The 20299-nt window shown below is 37.1% G+C and overlaps 1 protein-coding gene across 2 annotated transcripts in view; it reads right to left on the bottom strand.

Annotated features, from left to right (window-relative positions):
- NUBPL (nucleotide binding protein like) overlaps nucleotides 1–14101 on the bottom strand; it is a 201153-nt gene extending 187052 nt beyond the window's left edge. For both annotated transcript variants that reach the window (XM_019798942.2, XM_019798943.2), the window contains exons 1-3: nucleotides 13959–14101; nucleotides 13254–13401; nucleotides 9101–9135 (exon numbers count right to left, since the gene is read on the bottom strand). In XM_019798942.2, coding sequence (XP_019654501.1) covers nucleotides 9101–9135; nucleotides 13254–13401; nucleotides 13959–14066 — 291 coding nt within the window. In that variant the 5' untranslated portion in view covers nucleotides 14067–14101. The remainder of the gene's footprint in view (nucleotides 1–9100; nucleotides 9136–13253; nucleotides 13402–13958) is intronic.
- Nucleotides 14102–20299: the final 6198 nt, after the last annotated feature.

Genomic DNA, 20299 nt, shown 5'->3' with positions numbered 1-20299 from the left:
GTATTGCATGGTGCACTGGGTGTTATACGCAACCAATGAATCATCGAACTTTACATCAGAAAACAGGGATACACTGTACGGTGACTAACATAATAAAAAAAACAAAAAAAAAGAAGTTGTGGTCCATATATACAATGGAATATTATTCAGCTATCAAAAAGAACAATTTCTCAACATTTGCTGCAACATGGATGGCACTGNTTACCCCAAAGATACAGACGTAGTAAAGAGAAGGGCCATATGCACCCCAATGTTCATAGCTGCATTGTCCACAATAGCCAAATCATGGAAGGAGCCGAGATGCCCTTCAACAGATGACTGGATTAAGAAGCTGTGGTCCATATATACAATGGAATATTACTCAGCTATCAGAAAGAACGAATTCTCAACATTTGCTGCAACATGGACGGCACTGGAGGAGATAATGCTAAGTGAAATAAGTCAAGCAGAGAAAGACAATTATCATATGATTTCTCTCATTCTATGGAACATAATAACTAGGAAGATCGCTAGAGGAAGAAAGGGATAAAGAAAGGGGGGTAATCAGAAGGGGTAATGAAGCATGAGAGACTATGGACTCTGAGAAACAAACTGAGGGCTTCAGAGGGGAGGGGGGTGGGGGAATGGGATAGACTGGTGATGGGTAGTAAGGAGGGCACATATTACATGGTGCACTGGGTGTTATACGCAACTAATGAATCATCGAACTTTATATCAGAAACCAGGGATGTACTGTATGGTGACTAACATAATATAATTTAAAAAATATTTTAAAAAATAAAGAAATAAAAAATAAAGAAAAGAGGAGCCCCAACCTTACGGACTTTAAGTAGTATACATCAGGATTTCACTTATGTAATTGTGAGAATCACAGTTTCATCCATATTTAATCCAAATTCACGTCATAACTAATAATCCAGATTATAATAACATGTCCAGGTTGGCATGTGGAGTACTATAGTAGCTAATAAGAATAACTCTTATTAGCATTTATTATGTGCCAGACACTGTGCTTCATGCTTTATATACATTATCTCCTTTAATACTTACAATGTTAGGAGACAGGTACAGGCAAAAGTCATACAGTTTCCAAGAGGTAGAGCCAGAATGAAGTCCTATCAAAAAAGCTATACATGTAACTATTAACTGCTATATACATAACTATTAAGGAAGAAAATCACAGTGTTTTAAGTGGTGGTATGTAACACATTCCAAGATCGCTGAACTTTTCAAAAACCAAAACTAAATCTTGTACTAAAACTCTTAATTTTTCCTAACATGATCACAGAATTTCAAAGGCTTAAGATAATCTTAATTACATTTAAAGGACCACTAGTGATAATTTGCGAAGAAGAGAAGTATGTCTGGAAAGAATAAGTGTAAAGACATCATGAGATCATGGGAAAAATATTTTAAGATAAACATCAATAGAAAAAAAACAAAAAACACAAACTCTTTGAAGATAATACTGTTTCATTTTCCATCTCTAAGTTCAATTAAAATTCTAATTAATGATTCATTCTAGCAATGGAAAATTAAAGTAAAAACCTAAAATAAGTTTTGTGAAAATAGTCAAGTAAGTTAAACACGTATCAGCTTTTATTTTGAAATATTACTTAAAAAAAGCTTTTATTTAGCCACCCATACTAAAAAGTGATTTAGAACTTACTACATATCAGCTGGTGTGCTAAGCTCTTCACATATATTATCCCATTTAAATTTTAATTATTTCATTTGCTCAGAAAAAAAAAAGCCTAATTTAGCAGTGAACAAATTATAAACAACTTATCCAACACTTAGAATTTGCCACAGAAATGAAATAAAACGTGTGTGTGTGTGTGTATATATATATATTCATTACCACTCTTCATTTAATATGTTCCACAGTCATTACCAACATTTACCAAAAATCTACTACATACCATCAGTGGCCTAAGCACTGGGGATTAAAAAAAAGAGGAATAGAAAAAATTGAAGAAAAAGACCAACACCACTGCCCCTAAAAGGTTCACAGACTAGCATAGGAGATAAACAAGTAAACAAACTCTTTTAAAGTAATATAGAAAGTGTTAGTCCTTTCCTCAAAACCTCACAGCAGAGAAAATAGAGAACAGGGATCACCTCACAAAAGATACACAATAAAGCAGCAGCATTAAGGAATGAAATGAGAGGACACAATCTAGAGAACTTTAAGTGGTAGAGGCAGCAGAAACAGGTGACTAATCTGAAGCGGGCAGGAACCAAATAACCCCACAGGACAAAGACAGTTATAGGGAAAAAAGAGTTTGGTTTTACACACACTGAGCTTGAGTGCCTGCATTCAAGTAGATGTCTATAGAGACAACAAGCCAGACAGGTCTGGTACCCAGAGATCTGGGCTGGTGATGAATTTAGAATCAAAGGCACATGAGTATTAACTGGAGCAAGGGGGAAAATGAGATTAGCAGATAAAAGGTATAAAATGAGAAGAGGATTAAGTGGAATCATAAAATGCACCACCTTTTAAGAAGAAAAAAAAGTGAATAGCCCACTAAGCTACAAAAAGTCCTCTCGTCCCACACCACTTCTCAAAAACAAAACAAAACAAAACTTTGCACTTAACATACCATGAAACCATTCTATCTATATACTCAATTCATCCATGCAGCAAACATTTATTGTGCATTTCCAAAGTCATAAAGCACTATGCTAGCTGCTAAGTGTAGCCAAGGATGAACACAATACAACCTTTAATCGTAAGAATCTAGCTAAGATCAGAGCAGTTGAGCAAGTAGGTTAAAAGCACAGGATCTAGACTGGCATTAAATCCTGGTTCTGCCATTTACTTCCTCAGTGACCCTGGGCAAAATTACTCAGCCTCCAGATACTTCTGCTTCCTATCTACAAAGGGGATCATAATAGTATCTATTGCCATATGGTTGCTATGAAACATAAATGAGTTAAGAACCTTGTCATGAGGAACAGTGCTTGACAATTAATAAACGCCCAATAAACATTAGTTATATCATTTGTTATTCTAAAAATTACCAGAATGATTGCATGAGCACAATAATCATACAAATAAATAGTGCTACTAGATTTTCCAAGTTGGAAAAAGAGAGGAATTCAGGGAGAACTTCACTGAGCTGCCCCTCAGGGCAAAGCTGGCTCATACAGTGCCTCTGTGTGAATGAGAATGCAGCCTGCAGGGGTGCCTGGCTGGCTCTGTAGATACATGTGACTCTTCATCTTGGGGTTGTGAGTTCAAGCCCCAAGCTGGGTCTCGAGCTTACTTAAAAAATAAAAAATAAAACAAACAAACAAAGAATGCAGCCTGCAATTGTACAAGAAGAGGGTAGTCTGGATTTCTGTCATCACTCAACCTCTTTGACAAGCACCCTTGTGCATGATATAACCAGCCCAGCCACAAATGGCATCCTGGAAGACAAGGCATGTAAACTAAAGGAAGGTGAAGAGAATACTCCAGTAGAAATGTACAAAAAAGGCTGTAACGCTAGCAAGAACATAGTATATCCAAGCCCCAATTGGCAACTTTAAGTAACCCAGATTGGCCAGATCACAAAGACCATTCAGAAGATAAGCGTGTTTGAACACAAACCTATAAAGGCAAATGGAAGCCAGATGCTTGAGGATCTTGAATACCAGCAAAGGCATTCAGTAGTGATGCAAAGTAGAGGAGTGATGTAATTCCAATAGTGCTTCAGTAAGAGTAATCAGGTATTATGTACTGAATGGATTTGAGCACGAGCAGGTAATGGATTAGACCACTGCAGTGGTCTACTAACCTGAGTTCCTCAAAGGCAGGGACCGTATGTCTCGTTCATTTCTGTATCCTCCAAACAAAGTGCTGAGGATAGAATAGGCAAACTGAAATATAAATGAATAAATGAGCCAAATAGTAATGTGAGCCTTAGTTAGAGTGGGAATAGTGACAATAGAAAGATACATATTGGAAAAATATCGGAGAGACAGAAACAAGGGTATTTGCTGACTGATGAAATGTGGCAAGGATAGGGCAGAATCAATAAAGACTGTAAAACTGATAAATACTATGACATTGCATTACAGGTTTCTGTGAGAACCAAATATAATTACGTGCATGAAAATGCTCTGGGGTCGGGGGGAAGACTGCTTTTCTCTGGAATAAAAGCTACTCGTCCTGGAAGGATACACTACTATATTTGACCTTCAATATAACTCATCATTTTAAGACATTTATCTTCCTTTTGTGTTCATGAGATTATAAAACTTTTAGGAATACACAATGCGTCTACTCTGTTATGAAGCACAATAAAACCTGAACTGTTATCTTAATTAGCACTTTCTCACTCACAGAAGAAACAATTATTGAACCTAATTCATCTATACATCACCAAAACAAAAGACACACACAAATACACAGAAATATATACACACTTATATAAATACATATACACATACACAACACTGTTTTGCAAATGTAGTCTTAGGCTGTGAACTCCCACATTTATTTTCTTTATATTCCCAGGGTGTCTGGCAATGAGTGTTATAGGTATTCAAATATTTGTTGGACTAAAATGAACTGAACTGACAGGAATCTCACAGAGCTTTTCAATGATTTCTGGTGGTCTTTATGTTTCCCTCTCCTTGTCTCAGTGCTCCTCTCACTGTTTATGAAATTTACACTGTAAAAGAATGAGATCCACAATATGGTTAAGAAGACAGAAAAAAGGGGACACCTGGGTAGTTTAGTCGGTTAAGTACCAGACTCCTGATTTCAGCTCAGGTCATGACCTCAGTGTTATGAGATCAAGCCCCGCATCGGGCTCATCGTTGGGTGTGGAGCCTGCTTAAGATTCTCTCTCTGGGGGCGCCTGGGTGGCACAGCGGTTAAGCGTCTGCCTTCGGCTCAGGGCGTGATCCCGGCGTTCTGGGATCGAGCTCCACATCAGGCTCCTCTGCTATGAGCCTGCTTCTTCCTCTCCCACTCCCCCTGCTTATGTTCCCTCTCTTACTGGCTGTCTCTATCTCTGTCAAATAAATAAATAAAATCTTTAAAAAAAAAAAAAGATTAAAAAAAAAAAAATTCTCTCTCTGCTCCTCCCCACACCCTGCCCCTAAAAAAGAAGACTGAAAAAAGAAAATCAAAAAGTATGATTGTCAATATATATGATCTGTAGCATGCCAGGAAATGTTTAACAAGTGGCTCAGGGTGGGGTGGGGTGTCTGATTTTCAGTATTTGCCAATTTCCATGGTTTAAATACTCCCACCATGGCCTATTTCATGGTAACAACATGATATCAACTAGTTCCTAAATTCCTGAAAATTTAACAATTGGCCCTCAAAAACAAGCATGAGCCAGCTCCAACAAATCACTGGATGCAATATTTACACGCATAGCACACATGATCTCAAACTCTGCTCTGCAACGCTACCTTCTACATCCCTAAAGGAAAGTACAAAAGACAAGAAAATGGAAAATCCACACCCTATTCCCATAAGGCCTTTACCTCAATCTATAAAGTAGTCTTCTTTTAAAATGGGCATCCAACCCAGCTCAGAAATTCCTTTTGCCTAGGCTAGTGACATCTGATATTTTCTGATCATGCACTACAATCAGTAAAAAATGTTTAAGCATATATCCCAAATATATGTTAATATATTTGTTTATAAATTATAATGCAACTACTATATATACTAATATAGTATAAATTATAAAGCATACATAAAAAACATAAATTTTAGGGGCGCCTGGGTGGCTCAGCCATTAAGCGTCTGCCTTCGGCCCAGGGCGTTATCCCAGGTTCCTGGGATCGAGCCCCGCATGGGGCTCCCTGCTCTGCTGGGAGCCTGCTTCTCTCCCACTCCGTCTGCTCGTGTTCCCTCTCTCGCTGNCCTGCTTGTGTTTCCTCTCTCGCTGGCTGTGTCTCTCTCTGTCAAATAAATAAATAAAATCTTTAAAAAACAAACAAATTTTAAANCATTAAGTGTCTGCCTTCGGCCCAGGGCGTTATCCCAGGTTCCTGGGATCGAGCCCCGCATGGGGCTCCCTGCTCTGCTGGGAGCCTGCTTCTCTCCCACTCCGCCTGCTTGTGTTTCCTCTCTCGCTGGCTGTGTCTCTCTCTGTCAAATAAATAAATAAAATCTTTAAAAAACAAACAAATTTTAAAATATAAAAATTAATACAAACGAAAAAGAAAAATTTCCCTCCTACATCCCAGTGGACTATCTTACACACACCCCTGGGGTTTACACAATCTAGTTTAGGGATTACTAAGGTCAATATCAAAAGTAAAATGAAGAGCTTCCTGGCCCTGTTTCCCTCTCCTGGACCTGGATCTTCCCATTCCAATGCTAAAAAAGGGCAAGCACCAACCCATGGAAAAGAAAGGAGGTAAAAGTTAACAAGGTCTTGAACAAAATTGGCCTACAGAAAAGCAAATCAGAGACCCCTTTTATAATACAAACTCCACAGAATTAAGATTCCCTGGGAATGAATCACTGGAGAGGCTCCAAAGACACCATCCTAACTGGAGTTTTTAACCCCATAAAGTGACATAACCTGGCCATCTACATCAACTCAGGCAAACAGAAGGGCTGGAAGGAACCATGAGTTTCCCTCTAAGGACCAAACATGTCCTACAAATAAATGTAATAAAATCTTAAGTTGGGAAATATAGAGTACAAAACTATGCCAGATACATAGAAATCAAACAGAACAGATATAGCTCTTCTTTTCTGTATGCAAGCTGTCCTCTGGCAGAGCACAGTTGAAGCCAAACATGCTAGTCCCTAATCAAAAACACTAACTTTGCTTTAAAAAAAAAAAAAATCAAGAAATGAAAAACAAAAAACACCTTCGTCAAGATCACAAAATACTAAAGACCTTCCTAAGGAAGATTTTACAGATATGTTTAAAACACTTAAGGATACTAAAGGCTTCTGAAGAAAGGAGCCAAGTAAAGTGTCACTGCTTTTCCTTTCTTGTTGCCAATTTCCCTGTCATACATATAAAGCACTAAAGATGGATCTGCCTTCAACCCTGCTCCCTGAAAGAAGAAAAAAAGAAAGAAAAAAAAAACCCCACAGAAACAGAAAAAAAAATCTGAGCTACCATCTCACCAAGACTAGAATATTTGGGGCGCCTGGGTGGCTTAGTCAGTTGTGTCTGCCTTCGGCTCAGGTCATGATCCCAGGGTCCTGGGATCAAGCCCCAGGTTGGGCTCTCTGATCAGCGGGGAGCCTGCTTCTCCCTCTCCCCGCCGCTCCACCTGCTTGTGAGTTCTATCAAATAAGTTTAAACATCTTTAAAAAAACATCTTTTTTAAAAAAAAGACTAGCAATATTTAACATGAAGGAATCAAACCCCCCTTTAACTATTCTTTTCATCCTTTGATCCCTTATTACATAGTTGCTTCACACTGACTTTATACTCAAAGCTTTGGCTGAAATGATAACCAACTTAAAAGATCCCCACACCTACAAATTATCTACCTTCCCATCCATTGAATCTTCCCTGTTTCCTCCCTTCTTTAAGGAAGATGGGTCGCTTTTCCAGGGTAACTAAGTGCCCTAATAAAAATTATTTGTAAAAATGTATTACTGGCTCTTACTTCAATAACATTGCCTAAACACACATGATTATCTCTCTTCTCTCCAAATTCCCACTGAAACAACAAGAGAAAAAACAGTTTAAAACTACATTTAAAAACATAACCACACTAGAAAACAAAAAAGGATGCCATTAGCAGTTAAGAGTTTCCACAAATTCTAGATCCATGATTCTCAAACATTAGCATGCATCAAAATCATCTAGAGGGCTGGTTAAAACACAGATTCCAGCTAATTTAGCACTGTATGTTAAATACACTTCAATAAAAAATCAAATTAAATTAAATCAAATTAAAAATAGGTTGTATAGAAAACACACACAGACTGCAGGATTCCACCCTCATGGATTCTGATTCATCAGGTTTAGGATGGGCTCAAGATTTTTTATGTCTAACAAGTTCCCAAGTGATGATGATTCTGCAGGTCAGAGGACCACATTATAAGAACCACCATGCTAAGTAAGTAAAGATTACTAAAAGGAACAATTTTTTTTATTAATTTTAATTAGCATCCTCAGAGAGAGTCAAACGAATGATACAGCCATTGTTTTTCCAGTATTTGTAAAATAAGAAAGAGTTCTGGAAACCTGGAAAAAAATACAATTTCTGAATTTAAAAATAAAAATCAGAAGAGCTAAGTAACAACTAAAACCCAACAAAGCAATGTGGAGAATAGTCTAAGACATCTTCCAAAACATACAGCAAAAGACAAAGAGATGGAGAATATGAGAGGAAAAATTAACAAGCATAAAGGGTTAATATCTATCTAATAGATTTCTGGAGACAGAACAAACACACCCCTTAAGTAATCAAGGAAAATATTTCAAACCTTGATACCGCCTGGCTCATTTCCAACCAGGAAAAAATTTTTAAAGTCATCAATTGGACACATATTTGTGACATTTCTAAACTTAAAAGACATAAAGAAAACTCTAAAAGGGGGGGAAAAACACAGGTTATCACAAAGAAATATGAATCAGACTAGCATCAATTTCATAAGCATGAGAGAGGAAAAAGGAATGTTGTTTACAAGGTTCGGAGATGCAATTATCTTGAACCTGGAATTCTACATCTAGTCAAATTAAAGTCAAATCAAATATGAAGGCAAATAAAGACATCTTTGGAAACTTAAGAACTAAGAAAATTGACTTCCTGTCCATATTTATTTCCTACTTCTACTGTGAGAAATTATCACAGAAGTCCAAAATGGGTTTCAACGAGCTAAAATTAAGGTGTTGGCAGAATTACATATCTTTTGGAAGCTCTAAAGAAGAATCCATTTCCTTTCCTTCTCTACCTTCTAAACACTGCCTGAATTCTTTTGGCCCTCTCCATATTCATCATTATCATTAGATGTACTCAGTACTTATGGCAGATTTTATAGTTCCTTGAAGAAATGCAAGGGACTACAGCTATACTATAAAGCCCCTGACAGAGTAAATGAAAAATAGGTTCTTTATCGTTTCCTTAAAAAACATTTTAATCAATATTTTTATTAATAAATACCTACCGAATCGTTCGCTGCTAGAGCAAGTGCAAGGTTCACTGTAAGAAACAAAAAAGTAATTAAATTTAGTAACTTTCCTTCTGCTAAAATTCAGTTTGCCTTCTAATATTTTTAATGTCAAAACCAAAGCACAGAAATCTTTATCTCCTTTACTTATAAAAAACAAAGACATGGAGAGAATATAGAAAGTAAAAAAAATGAAAAAGACAGTAACATTCCATCATAGCAACAGATGCCTGCCCTACAATTAATATTTTAAATGATTCGTTTTTATAATCTGTTATCATTTTGTTTAAATAACCTACTTAGTTTTTTTTTTTTTTAAGATTATTTATTTATTTATTTGACAGAGAGAGAGACAGCCAGCGAGAGAGGGAACACAAGCAGGGGGAGTGGGAGAGGAAGAAGCAGGCTCCCAGCGGAGGAGCCCGATGTGGGGCTCGATCCCGGAATGCCAGGATCACGCCCTGAGCCGAAGGCAGACGCCTAACGACTGCGCTACCCAGGCGCCCCTAAATAACCTACTTAGTTTTTAAAAAACAATGTTACTGGTAAATACAGTTCAATTATTTTCAAAAACATTTTGCGGAAAAAGTATATATCTTTTAATAAATAAAAATGTATATGATCCTATTGCCTNTGCTACCCAGGCACCCCTAAATAACCTACTTAGTTTTTAAAAAACAATGTTACTGGTAAATACAGTTCAACTATTTTCAAAAACATTTTGCGGAAAAAGTATATATCTTTTAATAAATAAAAATGTATATGATCCTATTGCCTTTTAAAAATAAATGCTGATAATGCAGGAATTACAAATACCTAACTCACAAATACCCCTGTATGAAAGGCTGGACCACTGTGTAGAGGAAAGGAAAGAGGGTCAAACATAAGGCAGTAAAACACGTTCCCAAAACTGCCTATTGCTAGTGAATCCCAAAAACATAAAGAAGGAAAGTAGTCCCAACCACCTTGAGCCCAGCAACAGAGATAATGCTACATCTGAGATGAAGAGAGGTTTGAAGGTAACAATTTCCAAAACTGATAAACAGACTTTCAGACTGTGAATCACATCTCTTTAATAGAACAATGCTATAAATGATGCTGAGATTATTTCCTTTAAAGTAGTTAAGAGCATAAATTTCCAAGGCAGACCTGGTTCAAATCCTAGTTCTACCACCTTCTATTACATAACCTTGAGTAGGATATTTTACCCCTGAATCTATTTTCCTCCTCTATAAAATGAGGATAATTCCTATTTCATTACTGTTGTGAGAATTAGATGAAATATTGATATAAAGTACTTAGCCTAGGACATGGCACTTGACAAATTAATTTTTATAAATTATCAAATAATTCTGAATTTCAGGTACATCATAGGTTAAACAATCTAACTATTAAGCAGAAACTTTTAGAGAATACTTCATTTCAGTGTCAGGGTCTTCTCCCATTTATACAAAGAATCATAGAGCATGTTTGTATTAACCATGTATCATCATTCTAACTGAAAAAATTTCTAGCATACATATTCAAATGGGAAGAATTCTGAGATAGTTTGGAATATATATACAGTTCCAAACATATATATCTCTCTAGATATATATGTAGATATATAGATATATAGATATGGAAAAGAAATAAAATACCAACAGAATTACATAGAAACAACTTATTTCTAAGGCTTATGTATGCAGATAGAGCTGNATAGATATATAGATATGGGAAAGAAATAAAATACCAACAGAATTACATAGAAACAACTTATTTCTAAGGCTTATGTATGCAGATAGAGCTGTTAGGAAAAAGTAAAGACCAGTTCTTTGGGGAAGATGATTTAATGCTAACAAAGAAAAAAAGTAAGGAAGGGGCATTTACTGAAACACCTACTATGTGTCACAACTGTGTATTTTCTCATATATTTTCCTATTTAAATGCTATCACATTTAATGGCAATAGATGATCTGCTAACCAAAACCAAAAACAATGTTTTAAACAAGTACTAGCCTACAGACCCAACAAATTATATTGCATAAAACTCGAAGAACTTAGGGATATATCATGAAAATATTTTCCATCTTTAACCATCCAAGTAATCACACAGCATGCAAAGGAATTCAAATTACTGAAAACAAATATAAGTACTCTGAATTTTAAAAAACAAGAAGAGGTGGATTCTAGAACTGAAGACTAAAAGCTTCTAAATTTTAAAAACAAAATATTAAATAGATGGATTGTAGGCCCTTAGGAAAAAAAAAGTAAAAATGTATAGCATATAGAATTAATTCATTAGAAATAATCACTAATCATTTTTTAATAATAATACAGTATCTATCAAACTAATAATATTAGAGGTCTATTATTAACTATAATATTTGGTAAATCTTATTTTCTTCAAAACATCTGAAAATCTCTTCCACAATTACCTTCAGGTCAAAATGAGAAGAAAATTAAGCTAATAAACTATATAGCTGGATTTGTAGCTGGTTGTACAACCATAAAACTGCTATACTGGGAAATTACTAAAAATGGCCTTTCAAGTGAAGACAAAAGATATTCAGTCACAGAACTCTGTACTAGCCCTTCTCATTTCAAAATGTCATTGATTTCAATGGAACTGAAGAATATTAAGGTACATACATCTACCAACTTTAGGTTAAGAGTCGGAAAAAAAATTGCAATTTAAAAGATCTTGTCAATCTAGAACTGTACCAGAATCGACAAATAAAATAGTCATTTTCTAAAAATCACCTGCAAAAAGGATATATTGGCTAAGACCTGAATTAGCCGCCATTCCTACTGAAATGACTGAAAATTAAATAGAAGGCAACAATAAGATGAGCGTTTTATGACTCCAGGAGCGCATGGGTGATGCAGTCAGTTAAGCGAACGGCTTGATTTGGCTCAGGTTGTGATTTCAAGGTTGTGAGACTGAGCCCTAAGTTGGGCTCTGCACTCAGTGAAGAGTCTGCTTGAGATGCTCTTTCCCTCTGCCCCCTCCTGCTCCTGCTGTCTCCCTCTCTCTTTAAAATAAATGTATCTCTTTCAAAAAGAGGGGGGTGTTTTAGGACTCCAAATTAATTATACAAGCTACCTCTGTTGTGCAGGATTAGAAAAAGAGAAGTCATTACCCTTTCACATTATGACACTGGAATAAGAAATTTCTGGGGCGCCTGGGTAGCTCAGCTGGTTAGGCTCTTGATTTCCACTGGGGTCATGATCTCAGGGCCCTGGGACAGAGCCTGGCATCAGGCTCCACACTCAGAAGGGAATCTGCTTGAGGATACTCTCTCCTCCTCCCTCTGCCCCTGCTCGTTCCCTCTCTCTCTCTCTCTCTCAAATAAATAAATCTTTTTAAAAAATTAAAAATTTCTTTTGAAAAACTTTGGGAATATCTGCTTATTAGTCTTGGATGGTAACTCTTCTATTTCTGGTGGCATTTCTCCTACGAATCTGAAAGCAGCATTTCAGTCACAATGAAATCTATAATCAATTAAAAAAAGCCATCAAAAACAAATTCTTTGCTCCAGTATTATTAATATAAAAGATATAAGATTAGATGCTATTTTAAACAATTAAAACAATGTTAAACCTTTACAAGCATTTTCAAATATTAGATCAATGCTGATTTTATAAATGTTGAAAATTATATTATGGTTAAATGAAAAAAGGTCACAATAATGTAAAAAGTCTCATTGCAACTATGTAGCTATATGTACATTGATAGACTGGAAGAGAACATCAAAGAAAGAAATAATTTAGTGTTAAAGTTACTAAACATTTAAAATATAATAACAGCAACCAAATATTGAGCACTTACTACATAGAAGACACTGCTCTAAGTGGTTAGCTTGTTTAATTTACACGGCCACCCTATGAAAAAGGTTATCGTCATTGCCATTTTACAGTTAAGTAAACTGAAGATCTGATGGGCAATCTGACCACTTTTTCCTTAGTTAAGGAGTCAAAGACCTGGCTAGGTACCTAGTTTTTTCAAACTGCTAATCTAAGTTCCTAATCACTACCAACTCCTGATACTACGGAATCAGCTATTAGCAATTTCACAAATCACTCTTTAAAAATCAAAACTATAATTTTAATGCTGTGCACTTGCCAGTTGGCATAAATTCCTAATTGAGATCAGAATATCCTATAATACCTGCTGTAGTAGACTTTCCAACTCCACCTTTTCCAGAAGCCACAACTATAACTTGCTTTACACCTTCTATTGGTTTCTGCTTTGGAAGTCCTCGGGACATGATTTGTGTTCTTCTTTGTTTTAAGATCTCACTGTCAGCGCCAGATAACTTAAAAAAAAAAAAAAAGTTTTAAAATAATCCATCTCTATTATCATGCTGTTAAAGTAAAAATTCGGAGTTTGTAAGAGGGCTTTCTTTTCTAGGTTAATTCTGCTGATCTCCATGTGTTAGGTCTTTCGTATTATCTACCTACTGCTATAGATCACAGTCGTGGAAATACACTGTTTAAGCTGAAATTTATCTGACAGGATACGCAGACGTTAAACATGGAAAGTAAATAAACTGCCTCTTTACGGAGTTAAATCCTCTACGTGTTTCCTTTAACCTATTTTCTAAATAACAGAGAAAACAATGCACAAGTCACACATCCATGTTCTAGACATCTGTTTCACGTCCCGCCACGCCTCGGCCTGGTCCTTTTGGGGGCCTGCTTGGAAAGTAGAGACGTCCGGCCAACTGGGGGTCTCACTTTGCCGCCGAGTTGGCGGGGACCCGTTAAGGTCTGAGGCGAGTCCTCAGCAAGAGGTTATGCTAGGGCACCTGCGGCCCTGCAGCCCTAGCATCTCCGTCTCTCCCGCCTCCCCCTGTCCAGCAGCACCACGAACCTGGCGCCGACAAACCAACACTCGACTTCCCCCAAGCGGGACACTGGCCCCGCCACCACCCCGAAGCGATACCCCGCCAAAAAGCAACAAACGCAGCCAACACCCCATGGCGCTGAACACCGCCTTAAGCCCAGCCCGGAAACCGTCGCGGCTGGCGTGGGGTGATGACGTCACGTAGTAACGCTCGGCTTCCTCTCCCTAGAGACAAGGCGTCCTTGGGTTTCTTCAGCCGGGGATGAGGGGGAGAACCCAGCTTGTTAATGCAGTGTCGTTCGTAGCCAGGTACAAATATTTTACAGAGTTTAACCAAATGTTTGTGAAGTGTTTTTTCACATACCTCATCTATTTGGTCCTCACAGCAGGTAAATAGGAGACTCTTACTAGTATTCTCTTTTTAATAGTGAGAAATGAGACTCAACAAAGTTTAGAGACTTGACCTGACCGAAAAGAAGCAGGAAATGGTAAGACTTGAAAATGACTCCAGGTTCTCACTGCACAGAATATGGTAACTTAAACATTCCCCCTTTTCCCCCTACGTGATCTACAGTAATAGTGTTTATATTTACTGCTGTGTTGCTTACAATTTCCTGAAAGAGAAGTCAGATGCTTTGCTGTGCTCGGAAAAGTTTAGCTAAATCAGAAAGCAGTAGGCATCAGCTATGAGGACAGCTAGAGGGTTGTTGTGCAGAGGTAAGAAATGAACTGGTAAGAACTTCAAAGAATCTTCAAGGCTTGCAGATAGAATGTGAGGTGCAGGATGGTACAGAGATATGAGGATGGAAGTTGGCAAAGATGAAGAGTGCATAGATCATAAAAGACTTTATATATCATTTAAAGGAATTTGGACTTTATCCTAAGGGAACCACAGAAGGATTTAAAGTGAGAAAATAGCATAATTAGATTTGTGTTTTAGAAATACTACTGATTACCAGGTTAAAAAATAAAATGGTTGGGAGAGGTGTGACCAGATTTAGGGAGACAGGAGGTTATTGTAGTAATCCAAGAGAAATGTTTGCTTATAAAATAGATAATACCTACTTGTAGGGTTGTTGCAAGGTTAAATTTAAAATAATGTATGTAAAAAATAAATAATAAAATAATGCATGTAGAATACCTATCACAAAGTACACATATTCAATATGTTAGCTGTTGTGATGCTTATTGGTTATGTACAGGTTTATAAGATAGGCAACTAGATAAATGGTACTGCCATTCTCTGAGAGAGAACATAAAGGGAGGAACAAGTAATATCAATGTTTGTAGAATGAATAAATCATTAATTTGATTTACCTTTCAGCAGAATAGGGTATCAGGAGAGGTGTGGAGATGTCCATTATTTCTTCTCCAACAACCACTGCCACAAACACACACACACCCATGCTCCCTTCTCAAAAGAATATTCTCCCTTTGCTCCTAAGAATTTCTAAGTCATTTGACCCCATCCCATGGTCACTAAATGGGTTAAAGATAGACACACAAACAAAATTGGACCAATTAGATTTTTTCTCCAGAAAACTTTAAAACAAGAGATGTTACTCAATCTTAGTTTGCATTTTAACTGGTAAGGCTGAAGTGACTAATTTCTTCTTTGTGCACAGAGAAGCAGAAAAAGTTAATGCCAAGAGAGAAGAATAAAGCAGACCATTAGAGATCTGTCTGCAGAGAGAGAGGGGAGAACAATTGCACTAATTCATAACAGCTTTCCTATTCCTGGTTCTAGTCCATAGTGAGATTCAAGCTATACTTCCTATTCATAGATCCATGAGATAGAACTAAAGCCCTCCAATAAATTCTCTTTCTGCCTTGGCCTAATTTGGATGTGTTTCTGTGTACTTATGACTATGGTAAGATATGTTTTGTAATATTTATCAAGACTTTCCCCCCTATAATTCCTTGTACCTTAGATAGCCCTTCCCCTTTTGATAAACTATGTAGTATAGTTTTATGATACATAAAAATATTACAGAAAGGAAGTTTCTTTTTTGGTTTTCAATTTTGAAAATTGGGGCCTTTAAGGAGAATGGGAACAGCTCTGGCAAAGACAATACATTTGGGAGAACTACATCATATAAAAACATGGTTTCTTACCTATATAATTTAGGATTACATTGGCTGCAGGTAGCAGAAAACTCTATCACTGTCTTAAGTAAGTAGGGATATATTAGTCTTATATGAAAAGTTCACTGGTAGACTGTTCTGATGCAGTGGCTCCCTGTGTTATTATGTACCAAATTCATTCTTTTGGTTCCATCATTTTGTCGTCCTTATTTTGTCCCCGAGATGGTGGCTGCACCTCCACATCAAGGCTATGTTCCACAAAGGAAAAGAGGAGAATGACAAAGATAAAAAGCTTTCTCTAGTGAGTGTTTGCCTTTTTTGAGGGGCGGGAGTGGGGAGAAGCCACATACACACCAGCCTGGCTAGAACCAGGTCATATGACCACCCCTAAAAGCAAGAGAAGTTGAGAAAGCTGATCTTTAAGAGAACTTAAGATCAAGAATAAGGGAAAACTTGGCAACAATCTGCATGGTTAAGTATGTGGCATCTCAATCAATGCTGGTATAAATAGATAAAGACCTTGAGGATTAAAGGTCACATCACCATGTGGACATCTGGACACTACATAGGCACAGTCCTGGTTTCTACTACCCCAAGAGAAATGAATAAGTAAGTACTGTTCAAAACAAGGAGGATTCTTTTAAATGTCTCCTAACTTTGAAAAGGGTAATACTTTGTATTATTTTCTAGAAAGCATGTACTTGTATCTGCTAGATTCCCTCCCTCCACCCCAAACAAATATCCTCAGGTGACCACGGACATGCTGAAAGTTCAGATTCCCACACAGAAGAAGTGCCTGCCTCATCCACTATCCATAAGCCTCACTTATCAGCTGAGAACCTGCTTCATTCCTTCGCTCAACTCACTAAGGAAGAAGAGAGTGTTATGGACTGTTTCCTGTCTCTGTTAAATATACTAACTAAAGCTTAGAAACTAGTGCCAGTTCCTTCAGTTTAAGGTTATTGTCCTCAACTGAACCTTTTATCCTGTCCAAAGGGCTTGCTGAAATGAAAGCTCCACCCCATCAACGGACCTGTCTAAATGACAGCCCCATTAATTGCCCCTACTTTGTCCTACAGTGTGATTTGTTTCCAAATATCTCTGCTCATGACAAAACATGAAACTGTCTCTTACCCTATATCTAATACAAACTTTCACATTGAAACATAAAGTATTTCTGCTTAGGTAAATAGCTTCTCAATGAGTCAGTTTCTCTGTAGGAAACCTGGTCTAGGAAGTATTCCCATATCAAAGACTCAGTACCTTAGCTCACGTAAACTAAGGTGCTGTCAAAGAAACTCCCCATTCTTATTTTTAAAAATTACATAAAGCAAATGTATGTATATTCTTAGACTAGATAGGCTTCTGAGAATAGGCCTCCCACTGACTAACAATCCACCTCTAGAATGAGACAGGATGGGTTTCTAAATGCCAATATTCAAAGCTGGATAAATCATAGATGATTTGACATTTGAATTTCTGATTTATAAGATTGACCTGAATCCTTGAACAAAGGTCACAGGGCTTGAGTTATAGCTGAATATAATCTCTATTTACTGTTTAAGGCTTCAAAGAAGATCCTATCCTGAAATAGAATCCACACGATCAGAATTTAGAAAAAGTATTGTCACCCAAGACAAATACTTGCTACACAGAGGGCCTTATATTCTCGTGCTTTTGCTTTTTTATTTCATTTTCTCCAAGTACCAAACCTGCATTCATTCAGCCAAGTTCTTCCTACCCTTCAATTCTATCCTAGAGATTAGTAGACTTAAGTCTCTACAAGACTTTGCTAAAACCTTACTTCATTCTGAATTCAGAAGAGAATTTTCCTGTGCACTTTAGAGAACACACCAAGGACAATGACAAAGCAGAGCCCCATCAAGATACCAAACCCTCACATCAGCTAATGTGAAATTCTAAATTTTTTTTTAAAGATTTTATTTATTTTTTCGACAGAGATAGAGACAGCCAGCGAGAGAGGGAACACAAGCAGGGGGAGTGGAAGAAGAAGCAGGCTCACAGCAGAGGAGCCCGATGTGGGGCTCGATCCTGTAACGCCGGGATCACACCCTGAGCCGAAGGCAGACGCTTAACCGCTGTGCCACCCAGGCGCCCCCTAATGTGAAATTCTATTTTCTTCAGGGAAAAAGAGATAATGTAGATTTTTGTCTGTCGTACACTGCTACCAAAATGTGAGGATGTCCTCTATAATCATGTGGCTTACATAATATCTTAGTCTATTTGGTGTTCTGATACCATATCTTGTCAATTCATTTAATAACCTTTTCTATTTAGGATTTATTAACCACATACACAGGTATTACACATGATATGTTATAAATATTGAAGGCAAAAAAATTGTTCAATCCATTTATAAAAGTAAAGAACTCCTACAAACCACTATAATCTCTCAAAATACATCTGCATGCTAATTTTGACCAATAAGATGGAAATACCATCATTAAGGGTTACAGTATCAATTTGATCTAGGATAGACTGGCAAACTTCAAAGTCTGACTCTTATCTTTGTCTTCAACCTTCCACACAGCTCTTACGTGGCTTAAAATGCTTAAATTCATACCAAACAATCTTACAGGCAGTATTTGGGTCCATTTTCCACTGCATCTTAAAATAGGATTTTCCCAGGGGTGCCTGGTTGGCTTAGTCTGTTAAGCATCTGACTCTTGATTTTGGCTCAGATCATGATCTCAGGGTTGTGAGATCCAGCACTGCAATGAACTCTGCTCAGTGTAGTGTCTGCTTGAGATCCTCCCTCTCCCTCTGCCCCTCCCCCCACTTGAGCATGCTCTTTCTTTCTCTCTCTCTCAAATAAATAAATAAAATCTTTAAAAAATAAAACAGGATTTTCCTGACCACCCATGATTCAGGCTAATAAATTTACTTTCAATCCTACTAGAGGCTATCTACTAACCATAATACAATAATCTAAACACTAAGTGATAATAACTAGTCTCTTCCATCTCAGGCTTTTTCCAGTCTTTGCTAGTCTTTAAAACAGATAAAAATATTTTTGCATAGAAATTATTCATTTGGGGCATAATTATTCTAAGTAGTTTAAAAACTGGTATTTTGATTTGATTAGGAATACAAAGAGTCTTTTAATTACCAGAAGAAATTCTGTCAATTACTCAAAGTCAAAGACTTTATTATATTAGTGCCACATTGAATCTCTTTTGCAAATTTCTAATCATGTGCAATAATTAGGGTTTTATTTAACCGAGGCTATGTGAGGGAACGTGCTGGCAATGTGCTGTTGAGAATGACATTTTTAATAGATATCAGTTACCAGTATAACAAAATGAACACCATTTGCTGATGCAGTACACTGTTTGCTGATGAAATCTATATGCATATAATTATATTTTTCTCTAATTCTTTCCTGAAGAGCAACTATTTGCCAATTTTCCAGGGTCTGATGTAGGGCTATCTCCTATCATATTTGACAGTACTGAACAAAGAGCAGAATACTAGAAGAAGAAAATAATGTGCTTAATATTTGGCACTTACTAGTTTGTGATGCTGTATATAGTTAACAGGAAATTCTATTAAGCCAACCTCACTAATTCCTTATGGATTATAGAATTAATTGATAATGATTTCTTAGTGGGCACCTCTCTCTTTGTAGTTTATGTTATATGTCACATTAATCAGTTTTTTAGCAACAGACTCTAAGATGGCCCAAAATGATCTTTGTCTCTTGATATTCACATCCTTTTGTAATCTGCCCCCTTCAAGTGTGACCAGGACCTATAAATTGGTTCTAACCAACAAAATACAACAACAGCGATAGAATGTCACTTCTGTGATTACAGTACATAAGATTATAACTTCTGGCTTTCTAGGGGACCTCCTGGCTGGCTTTGACAAAGCAAGCTGCCATGTTATGAACTGCCAATGGAAAAGAGCATGTGGCAAGGAACAGGTGACAGCCAGCAAAGAACTGAGGCCCTCAGTCCAAGAGCCTACAAGGAACTGAATTTTGCCAACAACCACATTAGATTGAAAGTAGATCCTTCCCATGTGAGCTTTCAAATGGGACTCCAGCCCTGGATGACCCCCTGTTGGCAGCCTTGTGAAAGATCATGAAGCAAAGGACTCAGTTAAATCGTGTCCACATTCCTGACCCATAGAAACTATAAGATAATAAATGTGTATTCTTTGGAGCACCTGGGTGGCACAGTTGGCTAAGCGTCTGACTCTTGGTTTCAGCTCAGGTTGTGATCTCAGGGTAGCAAGACTGAGCCCCACATCAGGCTCCA

This window comes from Ailuropoda melanoleuca, chromosome 20, assembly GCF_002007445.2.
Source record: "Ailuropoda melanoleuca isolate Jingjing chromosome 20, ASM200744v2, whole genome shotgun sequence".
NCBI lineage: Eukaryota > Metazoa > Chordata > Mammalia > Carnivora > Ursidae > Ailuropoda > Ailuropoda melanoleuca.
This window is presented reverse-complemented; position numbering and strand designations above follow the sequence as displayed.